At 37.1% G+C, this 21,499-nt stretch overlaps 2 protein-coding genes across 2 annotated transcripts in view; both read left to right on the top strand.

Annotated features, from left to right (window-relative positions):
• Nucleotides 1–5,750, top strand: part of LOC112053547 (uncharacterized) — a 45,446-nt gene extending 39,696 nt beyond the window's left edge. The window contains exons 7-12 of the mRNA XM_052888337.1: nucleotides 27–148; nucleotides 447–1,128; nucleotides 1,394–1,593; nucleotides 2,506–2,691; nucleotides 3,359–3,497; nucleotides 4,440–5,750. Coding sequence (XP_052744297.1) covers nucleotides 27–148; nucleotides 447–1,128; nucleotides 1,394–1,593; nucleotides 2,506–2,691; nucleotides 3,359–3,497; nucleotides 4,440–4,636 — 1,526 coding nt within the window. The 3' untranslated portion in view covers nucleotides 4,637–5,750. The remainder of the gene's footprint in view (nucleotides 1–26; nucleotides 149–446; nucleotides 1,129–1,393; nucleotides 1,594–2,505; nucleotides 2,692–3,358; nucleotides 3,498–4,439) is intronic.
• Nucleotides 5,751–6,283: 533 nt separating this feature from the next.
• On the top strand, nucleotides 6,284–20,574 carry LOC112053551 (uncharacterized). Its single transcript, XM_024093004.2, has 6 exons — nucleotides 6,284–6,710; nucleotides 7,691–7,906; nucleotides 11,563–11,708; nucleotides 12,444–12,677; nucleotides 15,686–15,924; nucleotides 17,514–20,574. The coding sequence occupies exons 1-6, from the start codon at nucleotides 6,392–6,394 to the stop codon at nucleotides 17,680–17,682; spliced, it is 1,323 nt and encodes a 440-aa protein (XP_023948772.2). The 5' UTR covers nucleotides 6,284–6,391; the 3' UTR covers nucleotides 17,683–20,574.
• The last annotated feature ends 925 nt before the right edge of the window (nucleotides 20,575–21,499 follow it).

Genomic DNA, 21,499 nt, shown 5'->3' with positions numbered 1-21,499 from the left:
CAAATTGAATTGTTGTTCATTTTCAGTACTGGTTCTGGCAGTTGGGCTATCAAACGCACGATGGATGAGAAAACAACGATCCAATCAACCCAAGGACACTCGCTTTATTGGAGAAGCTACAAACGAACTGTCCACAACAATTTTACAGGTACATTGACATTTTTACAACTTCACAGCTAAACTAATTCAAAGTAGTACCTAAGTAAGGCAAAAAAGCACACCACGATATTTTGTTGCAATGGACGAAAGAAAGGACAATATTAATTTCTAGTTCTCTGATGCTATTGGTCGACGTCTGTTTTATTTTTGTCTCCTGATCGTGATATGTCGTGGTACACTTCTTTGGCCTACTGAATTCAATTCATAATAAAATCATGGTGAAGGCCCAACTGAATTCTAATTCTGACTCAGTTTTCAACTAATCTCATAACATTATCTTGTTACAGGGTTATATTGACGATGACAAGGATATCGCATTCTCGCCCCTCGGGTACACAACAATTCTTGCAATTCTTGCTGAGGGTGCAAAAGGGGAAACAAGAAATCAACTCATATCAGCGCTTCATTTACCAGAAGACCAAAACCTTATAAGAAAAACTTATCGTTACATTTTGGAACGGTTGAAATTTAGAAATGAGTACAAATATAACCAACCAGAGTTGAAAAACTTCTTCTATATTTATAAAAACTATACTATCAATGAGGACTATAAGAAGATATTAGAAGATTTCTATTTGACTGATGTCCGATCAGTTGAAAGGTATCACATGTTAGAAGACAATGAAGGCGAGAAAGATAAAAAAGATGAAGAGAAGGTTGATACGGTGCCTGATCTTATGCCATCCAAAGATTCCGATGAAAAATTAATATCCTATGCCGTTGAAGATGTCCCAACCAAAGTAGATATTTCCCATATTCATAACAAACCTGCTAAAAACATTAAAGAAAAAATTAAATATGCTAAAAACTCGCACGATACAAAGTATGAAACTGATGATGACGAAGAAACGATGGTAGCGGTAGAAGCTAGAAACCACGGGAGAAGTTCAGAGTACAGAGTTCTTAATGAGAAAAATGATATTGCTTCAAGTATCTCTGTAAATAGTGTTGGAGGGAAATCTAGCAAATGTAAGTTTAATGATGAAATAGATGGAATATAGAAATAGGTAGTAGTTTGCTATAAAAATGGTATAACTGTCGTCAACTCACAAATAACTGGCTTATATTGGTAAAAGAATTTTAAAATTGGTTCTATAGATTGAGAGATTACCAGTAGTGGGTGACTTGCTTCTTCTTCTACGGACCACCTCACAATCTTTTTATATTATTAGTATAGATAATGTGATCAACATAACGATAAGTCTAAAATACTCAAATGATTTTTTCTTTCCAGCATCCAATTCTCTAATGCTCATATTCAATGGAATGTATTTCCGCGGCTCATGGAAGAAGCCTTTCGACAAGGTCGAGTCCGGTGTGTTCTACAAGTCCAACACTGAGAAGAAGCAAGTGCAAATAATGAAGACTCGTGGTAGTTTCAAAACCAACTCATTCCCTGAATTAGATAGTGAAGCTATTCTATTGCCGTATGATGTAAGTCCAATATTAGTTAGAATTTTTTTCTTTATTGAGAAAGAATACAACAAAGAACTTAAGCTAACTTATCCTAACTTATCCAGGCTGATCCTTTGCACACAGAGATAATTATTATCAGATTATTTAAATAGCCCACTACGGAGCCATTCCTTCCTTAAAGAGGAGAATTGGAGCTTCGAATTACTATTAGTAGAAGATCCGTATTAGGACCGACCTTCACCTATCTTTTTGACGGTCTCCGTGGCGCAGTGGTATGCGCAGTGGATTTACAAAATGAAGGTCCTGGGTTCGATCCCCGGCCGGAGGTTTTCTTAATCGATCCAGGTCTGGCTAGTGGGAGGCATTGGCCGTGGTTAGTTACCATCCTACCGACAAAGATGTACCGCCAAGCGATTTAGCCGGTTCCGTTACGATGTCGTGTAGAAACCGAAAGGAGTGTGGATTTTCATCCTCCTCCTAACAAGTTAGCCCGCTTCCATCTTACATTGCATCATCACGCAAAATCAGGTGAGATTGAAGTCAAGGGCTAACTTGTAAAGACAAAAAAAATGTATATCTGTTTTATTTCAAATTAACGTTTTAAATACCTTCTCGCAATATATTTTTAAGGTATTAACGTTAAAAAATATATTGCGAGAAGGTTGCTTAAAATTTTCCTGGCCACATTCTCTCTATTTATTTGTCTTTTTTGGTAATTATTAATTATTATAATTATTTACGTAATTATTGTTGGTGTTAAATTATAAAAAAAGTTTGTTTATGCGGATGTCAAGAAGGCGTTTGGTTTTTTATGGGTTTCACTAGTTTCCCTACGCTGGTTGTAAAGACTCATTCTGGATCATCTTTATTCTGTGACAATACATGACTAAAATTTAAAATAAATATAAATGATAAGTTATATTCTTTCAGGGTGATCGCTACGCTCTTCTATTGCTGGTGCCACGAACGCGCGATGGCTTGATCAGGCTTATTGCTGACCTGCCCGCTGTTTCACTGGCGGACATTCAGGAAAGGCTGCATGAAGAGGAATTGAAGGTGTCCTTGCCTACGTTCACTGTGGAAACCACTACTAAACCTGTTGCTGCGTTGGCTAAGGTAATATAACCATTTACTTAAAGCACTCTCATTCGCACGACTTTTCACGCGGTTTCACCCGCATAGTTCCTGTTATTGTAGAAATATGGGAATAATATAGCCTATAGCATAGTGTATAATATAATATATTGAGCTTTTCAACTGTGAAATATTTTTTTAAATCGATTCAGTAGTTTACGAACAAAAAAAAATCATTCTAATGTTTCCTCTTTCTAATATTAGTTTAAATGAAATATTATAGGATCTCAATTAAAATATTTGTATAGATAATATTACTTTCGATGAAGGTCTATAAATACAATTTGATGGGCTCCGTGGCGCAGTGGTATGCGCGGTGGATTTACAAAACAGAGGTCCTGGGTTCGATCCCCGGCTGGCAGATTGAGATTTTCTTAATTGGTCCAGGTCTGGCTGGTGGGAGGCTTCGGCCGTGGCTAGTTACCAGCCTACCGACAAAGACGTACCGCCAAGCGATTTAGCGTTCCGGTACGATGCCGCGTAGAAACCGAAAGGAGTGTGGATTTTCATCCTCCTCCTAACAAGTTAGCCCGCTTCCATCTTAGACTGCATCATCATTTACCATCAGGTGAGATTGTAGTCAAGAACAGACTTGTAAAGAATAAAAAAAAGGCTCTCACTTGAAACATAATTACGCTTAAATTTTCAGTTTGGAGTGAGTAGCATCTTCGGCAGGGATGCTGAGCTGACCGGCATATCAGCGAAGGAAGGACTATTCGTGCAAGAGCTCGTACAGAATGTTGCAGTAAGAGTGGACAACACTGATGCTTCAGCGAGCTCCATTACTGGTAATTTATTATCTTTTTTATGACTGGTGGGAGGCTTTAGCCGTGGCTAGTTACCACTCTACCGGCAAAGACGTACCGCCAAGCGATTTAGCGTTCCGATTAGACCGAAACGGATGTGGATTTTCATAAAATTTGATATCTTGTCACAAGTTGATGGATCAAGCTGTGCTCTGAAGTGAAGAAGAAGAAATATACTTTATTGTACATTAAAAACAAAAATAAACAATAACTTATAATAAGACTTACAGACTGTTATCTAAGTGTTATCTTATATATAAAACCAAAGTCACCGAAATAGCTCAACGAGTCGTAAAGCTGAAGTGGCAATGGACGGGGCACATAATGGTCCTTCATCGGCTGATAATGATGATGAATGACATATCATATTGTTTTTTTACATTAGTATAAACTAGCGGACGCCCGCGACTTCATCCGCCCTTAGACCTCTTTAATCCAGCCCTTACAGTAGTATCGCTGTAAAAATGGAGTAACTTCTCCCGTTTTCCCAACATTTCCCTGCTCTGCTCCTATTGATCGTAGCGTGATGAAAAGTATACTATAACCTGTCAGGAGAATGAAGAATAATTGTACCTAGTTTCGTTAAAATCCATACAGTAGTTTTTGTTTCTATAACGAACATACATTTTTGGCATCAGTATCGATCACTTATCACCCCCTGATAGTTATTTTGGAAATACATTCTATGTACAGAATTGTCCTCTCTACAGATTTATTATAAGTATAGACTATGATGGAAAAAAGTAAACTCGCAAACTTAAAATTAAAGCTATTTCTTGTAATAAAGTATTTTTTAAGCTTCTGTACCTCAAAGGTACCTTAGACTACATGATCACTTTACATCATGTGAGATTGCATTCAAGAGTTAACATCTCTTTGACTAAAAAAAAACAAAACAATCTTACAATTTCATTCTGTTAACAGCCAGTAACGCAGGGGCGGAGTTAGAAGCCTTGGAGTCATTGAAAAATCTACCTCTTTACGAAGTGAAGGAACCACGCCGCTTCTGTGTCGAGCATCCATTCGTGTTCTACATCATCGACCGCTTGGACAAACTCGTGGTAGTCGCGGGCAAGGTCAATGACCCCCAAGCACCATCAGCTGATAAACTAAAACTCTAGTAAAACGGAAATCTTAATACTTTGTGTCTCAGAATCTTGTACTATTTTATTTATGACGAAGCCTAGTAAATAGTCTAACAAATTAGTAGAGGAGCCCATGTTGATAAATCGGGATTTACTCGATCGTTGCTGGGTCCGTCCTCTACATTTAGAAGATAACCTACATACTTTGTATGTCAGAATCTTATACTATTTTATCTATGACGAGGCCCAGTAAATAGTTTACAAATTGTTAGAGGAGCCCATGTTACTAAATCAGGATTTACTCGATCGTCGCTGGGTCCGTCCTCTACATTTAGAAGATTAGATGATAGGAAGAGCTAACCCCGGTGATGCCGCTGAGGTCCCATAAGGAGCCTACGGCACTTACACAATCAGAAAAAAAAATGACAGGAAGAACCTTTATACCTTTGGTAACACATTTGGTACATTATGATAGAAAGAATAAGATTTGTGAATGGCGAGGAAAGTGTCTACAAACTACAAAGACAAATTTTTATTACTTAGACTTGCGGAAATCGGAAGATTACCTATTTATTATTTTGTGATTATTTCTTACAAAATAAAAAAAAAACATGCAAGGTATCCTTCTAATAGGTATCAGTTCATGCCGCACTCGAGTAAATCCTAAAATCACATCTTTGGCTCCCCGATTACAAACACAGAGATATTTCAGCGTTGATTATTAACAGAGGGCCTAGTGGCAGTTGCATACTGTTACTATCGCGTTAACGTAAACGCAAATTTATATGGAATTGAAACAGCGCCATCTATTGGTTCTACTGCACAACTGTTTCAATTCCATATAAATTCACGTTTACGTTAACGCGATGGTAACAGTATGAAAATATTGAAAACTCCCACTAGGCACACTGATCTACACATACTTATACATAACTAATTATATGACTAGATGATAAAAAAATTTGTACGAAAATAGGTTTTCTATTAACTTGGTTTCTACAAAATTAAAATCCTTATGCTGGGTTAACAGATATAGGTGAACCCAACAAAACCAGATGCATTTGATAATGAAAAAGTACACAGCGTAGAATAATTTAGTTATTAAGTTTATTTATTATGTTAACATATTGTGATATTTGTAAGAATAAAATATTTATTGAATAAAATATCGTTTTCTTTTTCCTTCGTGAAGATGATTAAAATTTCTAAGAAATTGAAACAGCGCCATCTAGTGGCACTACTGCGCAACTGTTTTAATTCCTTAAAGATTCTCGTTTACGTTAACGCGATAGCAATAGTATGAAACTCCTACTAGGCACTCTGGTTATAATAAAACCTATCTACATTAAAAATAGGAAACAATTTTTGCAACAAAGTATACGTTTGGTTTTTAATAACTTAAATATTTTACGAAAAACAGCCTTAAATAAAATTAATTGATGTAAAAATATTGTCAAAATATGCATCGATTTGATAAGAAAACATCCAGGCATTTATAGAACGCGCCAATTTTTTTTCGCTGTTCTCAAATTGCAATAGGCCAAACTGTACATATATTTTGTTACACTGAGCCTTACGCCTCGTGTTCAGAGCACTCGAACTATGGTGCTATAGCGACCGAATGAAATACAAACATAATAATTAAAGAGGGTACTTTGATAATAAGATCCAAAATATTTAAACATACATGACGTTGTATCACAAACGTGGCAATCACAAAGTTACGTCGGTCGCGCTGGACGTGGCCTTTAAATTTTCAAGTGTACGGTTATTTTTTTCAATTAATGTAAAATGGCAAAAGAGAACAAATTAATCTCAAAAATACCGCTACCCATGGACCCTTTGCCGCCTATACCAACGACTGCTTTAAAAAGAACCAATTCTGTGAAAGTTGAACGTCAGCCATTGGAAACTATATATCACGAACCGGCAAATCAAGGCAATTCGCAACACAAGGGTGCAATTCACAAGAAGATTGTAAGGATTTTGAAAAGATCGAACAGTGCTGTGAATAAAATTGACGCAAAACATGTGACTTTACGGCAAAAAAGTGACGACTTGGACTGGAATTACAAAGTATTTAATGACATAATCGATGACAAAAACAAAGGTAACTTTTTTACTTACCAACACCCAACTATACAATAGCGGCTTAGCCCGAAAAATGTCTATGCTTTTCAGATACCATGGGTACAGTGACAGTTCGTTTTACTCTTGAAAGTTTGCCGCGATTCACGATAATTCGCGAACGTCTTATGGCAACTGTCACCGCATCCATGCTATCTGAACAACACTTTAGTGTTTGATTTACCAGTTGTTGATGATTGTTGATTAATATTAACAATCATTTTGGTAAAAACAAGAATTGTACAAAAAGAGTAAAAGCTAAAATATAAATACAATGAAAATGCCTAAGTTTTTATTTTTTCAAATTTATTAAAATAACTTCTACTTACAATATCTCAGATGGGTTTTAATATTTCGACTTGAAATTCCAACGCAAAATATTTCATGTAATTCTGCGTCGAATGAGATGAGATAAATTTCTTATGGTTTATTAAGATACAAAATGGCGAATGTTCGTAAAAAATACATTAAATATACTACAAAGGTATACTTTCTTTTTCGAATTAAAAAGTTGTGTTATGAATTTTAGATTTTCTTATTTTAATCAAAGCTATATGAAAAGATCAATGTATAAATAAGTTTTGTGGTTTTATAACGCTGTGGTTAAAAAGTTATGCCACGTTATCTTACTACATTACACTAAATAATTACATTAAATAAACCTTGACTGAGTTTGTTGTGGGCTCTTCTCGGACCAAGGCGCGTTTGGAACCCTCGTAACTTTATTTTAAGTTTTCGACTATTATTACCACCATTAGATTAAATTAAATTATGACATAAGCCTGACCTTTCAAAGTTGCTTGTAAAGTGAGTCTAATTGAAATAAATAAATTTTGAATATTGAAGAAAATTAGAAATTAAGGCATTTTTTACATATTATGTCCGGAACTCGAATGAAAATTTCATTCAAGACGCCTTGCGCAAAACGCTTACTTGAAATAATTATTAATTAATTTCATAAAGGTACCTTGGATATCCCAAAAGACGGAGCAAGCAAGGCTCTGACTCCCGCCATCAAGACAGCAGAGCCGTCCAGGGTGAGGAATATCAAAAGAAGCCTCAAACGACCCCACAGTCGGGAACTACAGGGTATCTCTCCAGCTGTGAGAGACGACAAGGGAGAAGAGAAACACAAACGACGATTAGTATTTGACCGATTTGAACAGTCGACAGATTTCTGTAAGTTTTATTGGTCTTTTCAACCGACTTCTAAAAAATGTGGAGGTTCTCAATTCAACGCATATGTTTTGTTTGTTTATTTATGTTTGTGACACTCACAACTTCGTTATTTATTAACCAATTTTAAATAGTAGATTGTTATACAAGGGGCCAAAAAGACCCATTATATACGAGGTATTTTTAGGGCCTGAGACGTAAGTCAAGGGCCGCCTAAATAGAAACCGAGTATATAATGGGTTTAGCCCCACGTGTTACACTCTGCTTTTCACTACGATTGCGAGAAAATAAAATAGTTTAGTTCAATTATTCAATTTTTATTTAGATTTATTTAATTGAAAAATAAACGTACAAAGTCTACAATTTTGGATATTATGGGAGATGCTTTTACCCGGTAACATAATTTCCGACTACTGAATAACGAGTATATGAGGTAAACGTGGGAGATAATAGTTTTTAAAAACTCCTTTCGTAAGTGAATCCATTTGTTGTTGTTTTCTTCACTTATTAAATTTTTCGTAGGTAAGTATTTAAGTAAATGCGTCTGGACTTTGATGGTAACATATTGAAAATTTCATCCATCTCCAAATTAGGATCACCATTCTCAGTAGATGAAGACACTAATAACAATTAATGTTGAAATATATGAAAGTTACAGTCACAAATTTACAATTATTTTCTGAAATAAATCAAGTATGTATTATTTGTTTTTTAAATTCTCGCTTTTTAATTTTATTTTTTTCACATGAGAAAAAGGCAAAGGTATTAAACCGTAAAGGATGTCCCATGTCTTCAATAAAAATTAAATAAAAAAATGAACGCATTCCACAGACAAGAACGCTGCATTTATTTCCAATTTAAAGTTTTTTATTTGTTTTTCAAAACAATCAGAGCCTTACCTATAATGATTCAATTTTCGAATAAAACCTCCTCCGTTTTATAGTAGGCTAGTACTCGTAACAGACAAGAATTAATAATAATATAATAATATTTATTGATTCACTAGTACACATAAAAATAATTTACATAAGTCTGTGATCTCCACACTAGGATTCCCTGTATTGTGGTAATCACTTTCTTCCACAGTAGTGAAACAAGAATATAACAGTTTATGAAGTGTGTGACAAACAAGTTAAGTTAGGTAGTAAAGTTAAGTTAGGTGGTAAGTTCTTAATGCTAAGTTTATATAATTCAAAATAATTACAATATATATTATGTGAATATGCGTGTGTGGTGTTGGGTGTGTATGTGTGTGTTGTGTGTTTGTGGTGTGTGTGGGGGAATGTGTGAGTGTGTGTATGTTAATAAATTAATCCATGCGTTAATCACATAGTTTAATTTAATTTCAGCAATTTTTCGGTTTCTTCATAATTAATTTCCTCAAACCATTTATTTAAGAGTTGTTTGCATTTATACCTCGACACGTGTGTGATTTTAAGTGCTCTGTTGACTTTAGTGTATATGAATGGTCCGGAGAAGGCGAAAGATTTACGTGCAAACTGGGAGCGTAACACAGGACATATCCACCTTTGAAGACGAAAGCGCTTGTTTACTGTCAAAGCTGCCGTTTTGTGAAACCTCAAAACGACACTTTTGATGTAAAGTTGTCTAACACGCAGATAACCAAGTTCGCAGTACAGAGTATCAGTTGGATATCGGAATGGCTTTTTGTAGGCAGCTTTCAAAACTGCTCGCTGGGCTCGCTCTAATTTCATGAAGTAGCTTTTGCAGGCTCCCCCCAGGCGGGCAGGCAATAGCTTAAAATAGACTGGCATTCATGCATGGATGGATTCATACAAAAGCCCAATAACCTCTTCGTTGGCCACATTACGAAGTTTTTTAAATATGAATATGAGCTTTCTTAATCTACCACTTAATGCATATATATGTTTATCCCATCTCAACCCTTCATCTAGTATAACTCCTAGATATTTTATGTCTCTGACATGTTCCAGTGTAGGACATTGACAGGTTTTATCAGGATTATATTTGCATGAGTGTAGTTTAATATGTAGTTGTTCTTTTGGATCCGTTCGAGTTGACATTCTGAAAGCAATGAATTTGGTTTTGTTACCATTAAGCGTAAGAAGATGGTCTCCAAGCCATGAAGAAACATCCTGTAAGCCTTGTTGACATAGATATCTTACTGAATCCCAACTATCACCGTGGAATATTATTGCAGTGTCGTCCGCAAAGCTGAACAATCGTGCTTGATTAAGGCTAAGTGCACAGAGGTCGTTTATGTAGGTCAAAAATAAGGTAGGGCCAAGCACACTACCTTGAGGAACTCCGAAGTGAATTTCTGTTTGATCACTAGATAACTCATCAATAGTAACTTTTTGTTTGCGGTCAGTTAAATAAGATTGAAACCATTGTAGCGTTACACCGCGTATTCCGAGGGCCTCTAATTTAGCAATCAGTATTTTCCGAGATATGGTATCTAACGCTTTAGCTAGATCGAGAAATAAGCCTATACATTTGTTTCCGCCATCCAGTTTCTTAGTTACGTAGTCTGTAAGTTCTGTGACGGCATCCTCTGTCGATCTATTAGCCCTAAATCCATATTGATTGGTTGAAAGAAGACCATTCAGTTCTAAATAGCTTAAAAGTCTTTTATTAACGATTTTTTCAACAATTTTGGATACGCTTGAGAGAAGAGAGATGGTTCTATAATTAGATAAATCACCAGGGTCACCGTTTTTTAATATGGGACATACGTTAGCTATCTTAAACTTTTTTGGAACAATCCCACTAGATAAGCTGAGATTACATAAGAAGGCGATGGGACTAGCTAGTTGGAGTTTACATTTTTTCAAAAGCACGTTTGATATATTGTCTAAGCCAGATGCTGACTTGTTTTTTAAATTACTAATTATTTTTAGAATTTCGATTTCATCGGTCGGAGTGAAGAAGAAAGAATGCTGGCTTTTATTTGTGATAATCATGTGTGTCAAGCAGTTATTTGACAGTTCAGATTCAGTTTTCCCGGAATCGCTTAAGATTTTATTAGCAAGTTTTTCACCTATACTTGAAAAATATTTATTGGCTTCATCGAGTACACATTTTGGTTGTGAGCTATTTAGAATTAATTGTTGATTACTTTTCTTATTATTTAAGTTACAAATATCTTTAAGTACGTCCCAAAAAAAACAACGTAGAATTAAAAAAACAAAATTACTTTAGCCCCTAGAGGCTAATATGCTTGTTTAGCCCCGCTGTGGAGTGGTAATATGACAGTGTTTTTGAGCAAGAGTAGTGAAAAATTATTTTTTATTCGAAAGAGCATTAAAGAAAATGAACTTTAACAGCTTATTTGGCATCAATAGAAAGAACATAGGTACGGTGCTATTTTTCGCTTCTTAGACTACGAGTAATATGACGCATTACTCTTAAAATTCGGTTACATTTTTTTGATAAAAAGATTTTATAGTAAGTTCAAAAAGTTTTAAATTTTTAACGTTATATAAGTATTTAAGAAATCTCTCATATTTATTAGGTGTATCTTAAATAAAAAGGTTCCTATCATAATAGGTATGTAAGAAAACTTTTGTTACCGACGTCCAAAAAGGTTAGGATCGGCGGTCTTTTTTACCGATATAACTGTCAATTGTATAGACCAATTCAAAAAATCTTTTAATGTTGTATTTTCTTGTCAACAGGGTTAAACGCATACGCGAATAGTTTGAATGAGACTTACGCTCCACATGTGTTTTACTACTTGATGAGGAAAGAAGAAATGTATGAAGTGCCAAAAATAGCTAGCGATGCGCGTACCTGTATCATGGACTGGCTTGTGAAAGTGAACGTAAGTAAATAAAAAATATTTAAGGGCTCCCACATACGGGCCACCGGCATATTTCCTGTAGTTTTCATTCTACGCTTCTTATGGCCCGCACCGGCCACTAAACGCCGACACAAAACGCCGCAAAACGCCACTCGCGCGATTATGATACTTCATGTATGGGTTAAAAAAGTAGCAGCCACCGGCCACAAGTGGCTGCCTCGCGCTTCAGCTACTTCTGTGGCCCCTTCTTGCTTCTTGTAGCGGCGTTGTAGCGTCGCGTGTGGCCCGTGTGCGGCGACGATAAATAGTTTTTTCTTACCTTTAAATATCAACGATATTCCCGTCCTCGATTCCCCCCATAGTGGTTAGTTGTAAAAGATTGTGTTAGGAGTGGGTACGACAAAGCGGATATTGAAGCACCGACCTCTTGGTGTTGAATATTCCGCCTTCATCGTTGTATTAAAAAAACCCGACTGCATAAACTGTGAAGCGGCGGCGCGGCGCGCAGCTGCTCGCATCGCGCGCTGGGGAGGGGGAGTTCATAATGTCATCTTCATTAGACTCGTCTTCTTGTAAGCAAACCAAACTAACGCTAACTTGTTCCAAGTTTGTTATTTGTGACAATGCAAGAAAAAGCTGTTTCCACGCTGACGGTAGCAACAATCCATGATCCCGATTAAAATTCGAGTGACGACTAATTGTGTTGTTTCATAATCAATAATTGATATGGCGATTTTTTAATCTTGTTATTCTTAGGGCGCGGAAGGAAACCCAGCAACAGTGCAAACAGCGGCGTGGTACTTCGACTACTTGTTCACAGTCGCCCGCGCTCCAATAGACATGCTACAAATGTTGGCTACGGCTTGCTATTGGATAGCACTGAAGGTCCAGGGCAATGTGCTGACCTCAAGGACACTGATTCGCGCCGCCAACCACGCTTTCGACGTTAAACAACTGATTCACACCGAGAGAGCTGTAATTACCAAATTGGTAAGTGTAGGCATACCATTAAAGTGCTTTTTCATATAGCATCATAGATTTAAGAGTAGCTACAGAGTACCTAATAGATGACGGCCTCCGTGGCGCAGTGGTATGCGCGGTGGATTTACAGACGGAGGTCCTGGGTTCGATCCCCGGCTGGGCAGATTCAGATTTTCTTAATTTGTCCAGGTCTGGCTGGTGTACCGCCAAGCGATTTAGCGTTCCGGTACGATGCCGTGTAGAAACCGAAAGGGGTGTGGATTTTCATCCTCCTCCTAACAAGTTAGCCCGCTTCCATCTTAGACTGCATCATCACTTACCATCAGGTGAGATTGTAGTCAGTCAGTTTCCTTTCAGAATGAGAGGGGTTAGGCCAATAGTCCACCACGTTGGCCCAATGCGGATTGGCAGACTTCACACACGCAGAGAATTAAGATAATTATCTGCTATGCAGGTTTCCTCACGATGTTTTCCTTCACTTTTGAGACACGTGATATTTAATTTCTTTAAATGCACATAAGTGCATGCCCCGGACTGGATTTAAACCCACACCATTCGGAATCAGAGGCAGAGGTCATATCCACTGGGCTATCACGGCTCTTATGATAATAGTACATATATGTATTATGGACGTTATAAGGCAACTGTCACCGTACGCATGCTATCTGAAAAACAAAGTGTTTAAAATTATGTATCAGGAAAAAGACATTCCATATTTTTGCTAAGCAAATTAGAAATATAATAAATAATAATAATAATAATAAATATACTTAAACAATACACATCACACTATCTAGCCCCAAAGTAAGCATACAGAGTAGCTTGTGTTATGGGTGCTAAGATAGTTGATATTATAATATTCATATACAATTATATACTACATATAAATACTTATATAATGTATAAATACACACAGACACTGGAAAACACCCATGTTCATCACGCAAATATTTTCCAGTTGTGGGAATCGAACCCACGACCGTGGATGCAGAAAGCAGGGTCACTACCCACTGCGCCACGCGGCGGATGTATGTTTCTTACGAGTTGCATGGATATCCACAATATTTATATTTTATTAGCCTTATTTATATCTTCGTTTATAATGTTGAGTGTGATATTTTATATCACGTGTCTCAAACGGTGAAGGAAAACATCGAGAGGAAATACCTGAGAATGTTTTTAATTATCTACGTGTGCGTCAAAGTTTGCCAATCTGCATTGGGTCACCGTGGTGGATTATTTACTAACCTAACTCCTCTCATTCTCAGAGGAGACTCGTGCTCAACCGTGAGCAGTGAGCAGAACATGGATTGCTCACTCAGACTAATATTAGTATCGCACTCAAATTCACGGACAAAATTGTTTGTAGTTTTTAAGGGGACGAGCTTAGATCAGTTATATGTACCTATATCTTACTAAACTAGAAGTTGTTGATCTTTTTTACACCATTCCTACAGAAAAAGGCATTTTATTGGAGCTCTTTATACGATATACAGGATTACAACTATAAACACTGATTCTATAGAGACAGTATTTATAAATGCGTTAGATCGTTTATCTCATCGATTCCCAAAGTGGTCCAGGACCCCCAGGGGTCTACGTAAGACTCGGCGGGGGTCTACGTGACATAAAAATGGAGGTTCTCGATTCACAAGCGTTGGTCCACGAAAATTTATCTTGTTTCACACCGAATGGGTAGTTTTCTACATGAAAAGCATTCAATTCACAATCGTTTATGAATTGATTGCCTTGTGCTGTAAGCAGTATCAAAAATTATATAATCTCAATTAATTAATTAACTTAGTAATCAATTCTCACTATATTTTTACTGTTATTTCGTGGTGGCTGTTTTGTAGTGGGATTTCCATACGTTAATCTAATCAGATTTCTTGTCAAGTTTTGGATTGAAATTTAACAGGGATCCACCGTAACCAGTTCAATTCGAAAGTTGCCTATGAAAAAAAAAAGTTTGGGAACCTCTGGTTTATCCTATACCTTGACAGAGGGGTAACGTCTAGCGAGGTAGGTCCATATGTTATTAGTCTGAGATTTCTAACTGATACCAATTACCATCTACAGGACCTGCCTCGCTAGAGGTTTACTCCTTTGTCAATGTATTAGATCAACGATCTAACGCGTTTATCAAACTGTCTCTATAGAATCGGTGTTTCATAGTTACCACTCTGTCAAAAGTATATGATTAAACATGTTCATACAGTTAGCAGAGCCGTGATAGCCCAGAGGATATGACCTCTGCCTCCGATTCCGGAGGGTGTGGGTTCGAATCCGGTCCGGGGCATGTACCTCCAACTTTTCAGTTGTGTGCATTTAAAAAAATTAAATATCACGTGTCACAAACGGTGAAGGAAAACATCGTGAGGAAACCTGCATACCAGAGAATGGGGATGATGACTAGGTTTGAATATATTGTTTTTTATGATACAGTCGGGTAAATAAGGTCAATGTTAACTAATTTATACATAAAAAGCAAAGATTGTCTGGATATTTGCAAAATAAATGAGATTCTAAAATTTCAAAATCTATTAAAAATCTTTTGTCGTAAGTAGATGAAAATTCATACAGTTTTAGCTTCCTTACATTAAATGTGACATTTTTTAATATATGAACTAAAACATAAACGCACAAATAACAAAGATATTAGTAATTTTGTTTGAACGCCCATACAAATCTAACGATCATTACATTGCCTACGACGTCATTAGTTCGTGTCATTTTGTATGGGGCGTTTTTCAGGGATCCGCGGCAGCGCCGCAAATCTGACCCTTTAAATCCCTGTAGCTCCGAAAGTAATGATCGCAGATACCCCGTTACTTTTACGAAATTACTTTACTACAGCTTAATTTACATACAATTTAAAAACCTGTCATCATCCCTATTATCTTGTTCTCTGCGTGTGTGAAGTCTGCCAATCCGTATTGTGCCTCTTATTCTGAGAGGAGACTCGAGCTCAGCAGTGAGCCGAATATGGGTTGATAACTATGATGATGATATTGCAGAAGTTTCCAGTCCATCCAGTAGTGGCACAGGATTATATATCATATATGTCGTGGGTGTGCGATGCATCTAACTATATGGAACTTGAGACAGCAGCCACTTTGCTACACATGGCCTTCCTGGTGGCAGATAAACGGGTATCCACACACTTACCGTCATTCTCCGCTGCTGCATCTGTTACAAATGCCCTGTATTTGCTGAGGAAAACGGATTTGCTGCCAAAACTCGAGAAGAATATTGTGTAAGTATAAAGTCTACTTATCAATCTATACTATAGCTTAGCAAGTTAGTTGATAACACTCCCATGATATGCGGGCGACGGGGGAAAGACTGCGCTGGTCTGAGATCGTGCGTACGGGGAAGTGAGGTACATCAGTCGTGGGTTTTTCATTCATCGCTACACGCCTCCCGGCCCGCGCGGACCATCGGGAGTGATACGAACGAATTTGCCAAGCTATAACATTATTAGATGGCCCAAAGTCACTCATTGGGCAATGGAGCGAGCTATGCTTGGAGTTTCTCTGTGTGATCGAATTAGAAATGAGGATATCCGCAGACGAACCAAAGTCACTGACATAGCTCAGCGAGTCGCGAAGCTGAAGTGGCAATGGGCAGATACATAGCTCGAAGAGCCGATGGACGCTGGGGTCCCAAGGTGCTGGAATAGCGACCCCGCATCGGAAAGCGCAGTGTTGGTCGACCCCCCACTTTAGATGGTTCGAGGACATCAAGCGGGTTGAAGGGAGCCGCTGGATGCTAGCGGCTTTGTGCTTGGAAGTCTATCGGTTAATAATGATGATGTTGACTAATATTATAAAGAGGTAGTGTGTGGTATTGTAGGGGTAATCTCTGGATCTAAAAACCGATTTTGAAAATTCTTTTACCACTATAGTAAGCCACGTTATTTGTGAGTGTAATAGAATATATTTTAACCCCGTATTCTCACGGGAACAGGAACTGCGCGGGTGAAACCGCGGGGGCAGGCTAGTCACACAAATATTATAAAGGCGAAAGTTTGTGTGTAAATGTGTGTGTAACTATGTATGTTTGTTCCTTTTTTACGCTGCGGCTAATGAAGCGATTTGGCTACAATTTAGAATGGAAATAGATTTTACTCTGGATTAATACATAGGCTAATTTTCATCCCGTAAAAATCCATTATTCCCGCGGAATTTGCCAAAAACTGAGTACCACGCGGAAGAATAACGGTCTGTAAGGCCGACCAATCAGGGGACAGTTTGGACAGTTGACGTTTTAAGATTGCAATTTAAGGGTTTCACTTCCAATAGATTATAATATACCGAAAAATAACACGTTAAATTGTAATCAGTATTTTCAGTTCACAATATGACGGTAGATCTATACTAATATTATAAAGCTGAAGAGTTTGTTTGTTTGTTTGTTTGATTGAGCGCGCTAATCTCTGAAACTACTGGTCCGATTTGAAAAATTCTTTCAGTGTTAGATAGCCCATTTATCGAGGAAAGCTATAGGCTATATATTATTCCTGTATTCCTACGGGAACGGGAAGCACGCGGGCGAAACCACGCGGCGTCAGCTAGTTATAATTAAGAATCAAACGAACTTACCTTGTGAGGTTTGATATCTAATTATACGAGCGTCTTGACCGAAGATAATTACGTTGACTAAGCGGCAAATGGCAGATTATGCTGTCCTAATCACACTTTTAAAGATTCATAGTCAATAAAAAGAATCCGTCCGATAAATTAATATCTCACTTATATATTTCACTTAATCTCACTCGTGATATTATAAACTAACGTATTATACAATCTGACGGCGAGATAAATATATTATTATTTTCAACAGATACAAAGCAGCGTCGAGGAGGGAACCTAACTTCGAAATCATGTGCCAGAACCAACGGCACGCGCTTCAAAGAATTTCATCACCGTGTTACAAGTACAAAGCACTTCTAAAATACTCGAAAGACCGTATTTTGACAGAGAAAATTTTGTCTATTGTAAATAAATTTTAGCTCTAAGAACTTTAGACCAGCCGCATACACTCGTTTTCCGTATTGGTTTCCAAATGCATTAATAACCGACTTCAAAAAAAAACGAGGAGGTTCTCTTCGACGCGTATGTTTTTTTTATGTTTGTCACCGCATTACTTAGTCATTTCTTAACCAATTATATTTCTTTTTTGCTTGAAAAAGTATAATTTCAGATTGGTCCCAATTAATTTTCATGAAAATCGGTTCAGTCATTTTGTGTTAAAATGAAAATAACGAAATTGCTCGTACGTAACAGTACGGGCCATTTTTTACTAATACCGAAGATTTCAGAAGGTAGCTAATACGATGTTATTTTTCGCTTTTTAGTTTAGTTTTTGTGATTTTGAAGTCGGTTAAATTTTTTTGTTAAAAAGATTTTATTTCGATTTGGAATTTCGTGAGACTACCGCAGACCGCGTTTTGTCTCATTCGGAATGTATTATTATCGCTAGGGCGTTCGGAATGTTTATCCGTTACGAGTATCTACGCGCGGATTATGTTCCGTCTGGAAAAAAAGGAGATACATTTGCGTCATTAATTTATATTACATTGCATGGTTTTCCGAACAAGGGAAACGGATTCGGAAAAACGAATGTATGCGGCCGGCCTTAATCAGTGAATTAGTTAATAAGAAAAAATACTATAAGAATTTTAAATGTTTGATATAGTTTATTTAATTATGGAAGAAACTAGCGGATGCCCGCGACTTCGTTCGCGTGAAACTCGATGTAAACTTTCAAATACCTCTACCCTACCCCTACCCTACCCCTATACCCTACCCCTACCCTACCCCTACCCTACCGCTATTCTACCCCTACCCTACCCCTATCCTCCCCCTACCATACCCCTACCCTACGCCTACCCTACCCCTACCCTACCCCTACCCTACCCCTACCCTACCCCTACCCTACCCCTACCCTACCTCTACCTTACGTTGAAATTTTTCCTGAATTTTCTTTGCTATAAACCTCACGGAGCCCGAGACCTTTTCAACGAATGCAAAACCGTGGAAATCGGTTCGTGCGTTCTGGAGTTATAGCGTCAGGAAGGAAAACCCGACTTATTTTTATATAGTAGATTACCACTACACCGAGCCAAACAGCACCGTACTGGTATTGTACAGACGAAAAGAAGAAGAAGAAGATTTTTTTTGGTAATTTAAAACTAAGCTTTTATTATAATAAAAAATAAAAAAAAGCACACTGACCAAATAAAGGTCTCCCACTGAGCATTAAGGGGCAGGTAGCTGAGGCGCTGGTTACAGTTAAGAACAGATAAAATAAAGAAAATTATTAAGTCAAATTTCAAGAAGAAGAAGAAGAAATTTTTGGTATTTTTTCTTTTGTTATAATAAAAAAATAAGAAAAAGCGCACTGACCAAATAAGGGTCTCCCTCTCAGCATTAAGGGGCAGGTAGCTGAGGCGCTGGTTACAGTTAAGAACAGATAAAATAAAGAAAATTATTAAGTCAAATTTTAAGTTAAAACTAAAAGCCTAGCATAGCGAGAGCGTCTAATGATCAGACCTTCGCCAGACCAAAATAAATAAATCAATAAAAAATCTTTGTAATTCAATAAAACCTGAAAGAGTCTCAACATGCCCTTACCCTAAAATACCATAAGTCATATTCTGAGCTTTGGATTATGGTGACTTTGGGAGGTAGTATGCAGGCTTCAAAATTCCAACGATATAAATTTTCGCCAGCATAATGCGGATAATAATTTTTCGAGCTTTTCTTCTCTTTCCTTACTTACTTACGTTTTCTGTAAAAAAAACAAGCGGATTGCAGGGAGCCGCTGGATGCTGGCGGCTCGAGACCGTTCATATAAGAGGCGAGGCATAAATCCAGCAGTGGAAGTCCATCAGCTGATTATGATGATGATGATGATAGTGGTTGTTAAGGAATTTAATATTATCACCCTAAGCCTATTTACCGGATCTAAACTTTTAATGTATTTTTTCCGAATAATATAACAAACGACGTTTCTAGTCGACACTTATCTTTGGTCTTCAGGAAGCATGAGCTGATGAACTTTCAGCTTTTATAAAATGTCGAAGGTCTGGCCCTACAGGCGCGCTCTAACGCCGCGACCTCACTTAAAACTTTATATTTTCTTTTATTTCTTGTATAATGATCATGCTGTCTACTATTATTAATAACTAAAATTAACATTATAGCATTAGTAAAATTACTCGTGCTACAATGGTCTTCATTACATGACAGTGGCAATAAACTATTTTATTTTAACTAGATACCTATACAAATTATGACATGTTCCTTTATTTACCTACATTTTCTTCCCTTTATGTCAACCACTGACGATCAATACGATGTGCATGACATCATGACGATCGCGACCAACCGGCTGACATTAGATCCATTGCTTCACAGACTCAGTATTAATTACACTGGACCCCCGGTAATCCGACAAATGTTTTGGAAGGCAGTGTCGATTTGTCGGATTATAGAGTACAACTGCCTGCGACCCCTAAGTCCAGTTTTTTTAACCCCCTGTCCAGTTTTTTTACAAACGGTACCGGCAAAATAATCCGACAAATTATAGATCCCGTGATAAGATTATAGTGTGTTTTACTCTGAAGTACAAACTATATATCATTATGTACGAGTATGCCTATAATATTGCTTACGTTTATTATAAATTATCGTTATTAATGCTATCAAAAAATATACAAAAATCATGTCGGATTTCAGGAGACGCCTCATTAGATAGGGTCCGGATTGTAGGTTATTATTGGCTCCATTGTATTTATTTTTATTAATAATATTATGTTTAATTTAATTATTACTTATTATGTATAAATACTTAGTTGAGACATTATATTATAAGAATTTTAATGCTATTACTTACCAATGATGTCAATATATACTATAGATAACTATTTAAATGATTTTTTACTTATTTTTTTCTGCCCGCCTAATGCCACGTTAGCGTCGCGACTTTGATCCCCTATACCAAAGTCAATAGTACTACATACTACCTTTGCAATGTATACTAATATTATAAATGCGGAAGTAAGTCTGTCTGTCTGTCTGACTGTTACCTTTACACGGCTAAATGACTGAATCGATCAAGATGAATTTTGTTATAGTAAATGGGACCTTAGAGGCTAGGCTTTTTGACCCTAAAATAAAAATAAAAGGGGGTGAAATAGGGGTTGAAAGTTTGTATGTAAGATCCTTGTTAGTTACGTTGTTGTTTTAGTAACGTAAGTTATTGACATTTTATTTCTGGCACCCTATACAAATAAGAGCCGTGATAGCTCAGTGGATATAACTTCTGCCTCCGATTCCGGAGGGTGTGGGTTCGAATCCGGTCCGGAGCATGCACCTCCAACTTTTCAGTTGTGTGCATTTTAAGAAATTAAATATCACGTGTCTCAATCGGTGAAGGAAAACATCGTGAGGAAACCTGCATACCAGAGAATTATCTTAATTCTCTGCGTGTGTGAAGTCTGCCAATCCGCATTGGGCCAGCGTGGTGGACTATTGGCCTTATCCCTCTCATTCTGAGAGGAGACTCGAGCTCAGCAGTGAGCCGAATATGGGTTGATGACGACGACGACGATACAAATAAAGTTCAAATTGTATTATAACTTGTTACAGGCCAATATTACATCGACGAGTATAAAATATCCGAATCACACCCCGTATAAATAATGCATGTATCTGCAAATAAATTGATTGATTGATTTATTCATTAGATAGATATAAAATGAAGTCGTCTCCATTACAAATGTTCGCTTAGATAATATAGATTTTAACTATTCAACGGATTTT

The sequence above is a fragment of the Bicyclus anynana genome, chromosome 22, assembly GCF_947172395.1.
Source record: "Bicyclus anynana chromosome 22, ilBicAnyn1.1, whole genome shotgun sequence".
Lineage (NCBI taxonomy): Eukaryota > Metazoa > Arthropoda > Insecta > Lepidoptera > Nymphalidae > Bicyclus > Bicyclus anynana.
This window is presented reverse-complemented; position numbering and strand designations above follow the sequence as displayed.

What these genes read in the sequence shown, in the direction of transcription:
- LOC112053551 (XM_024093004.2), top strand. Translation starts at nt 6,392, where the DNA reads ATGGCAAAAGAGAACAAATTAATCTCAAAAATACCGCTACCCATGGAC. An exon ending in AATCGATGACAAAAACAAAG is followed by an intron (nt 6,711 to 7,690) that starts GTAACTTTTTTA and finishes AATTTCATAAAG; the next exon opens with GTACCTTGGATATCCCAAAA. An exon ending in TGAACAGTCGACAGATTTCT is followed by an intron (nt 7,907 to 11,562) that starts GTAAGTTTTATT and finishes TCTTGTCAACAG; the next exon opens with GGTTAAACGCATACGCGAAT.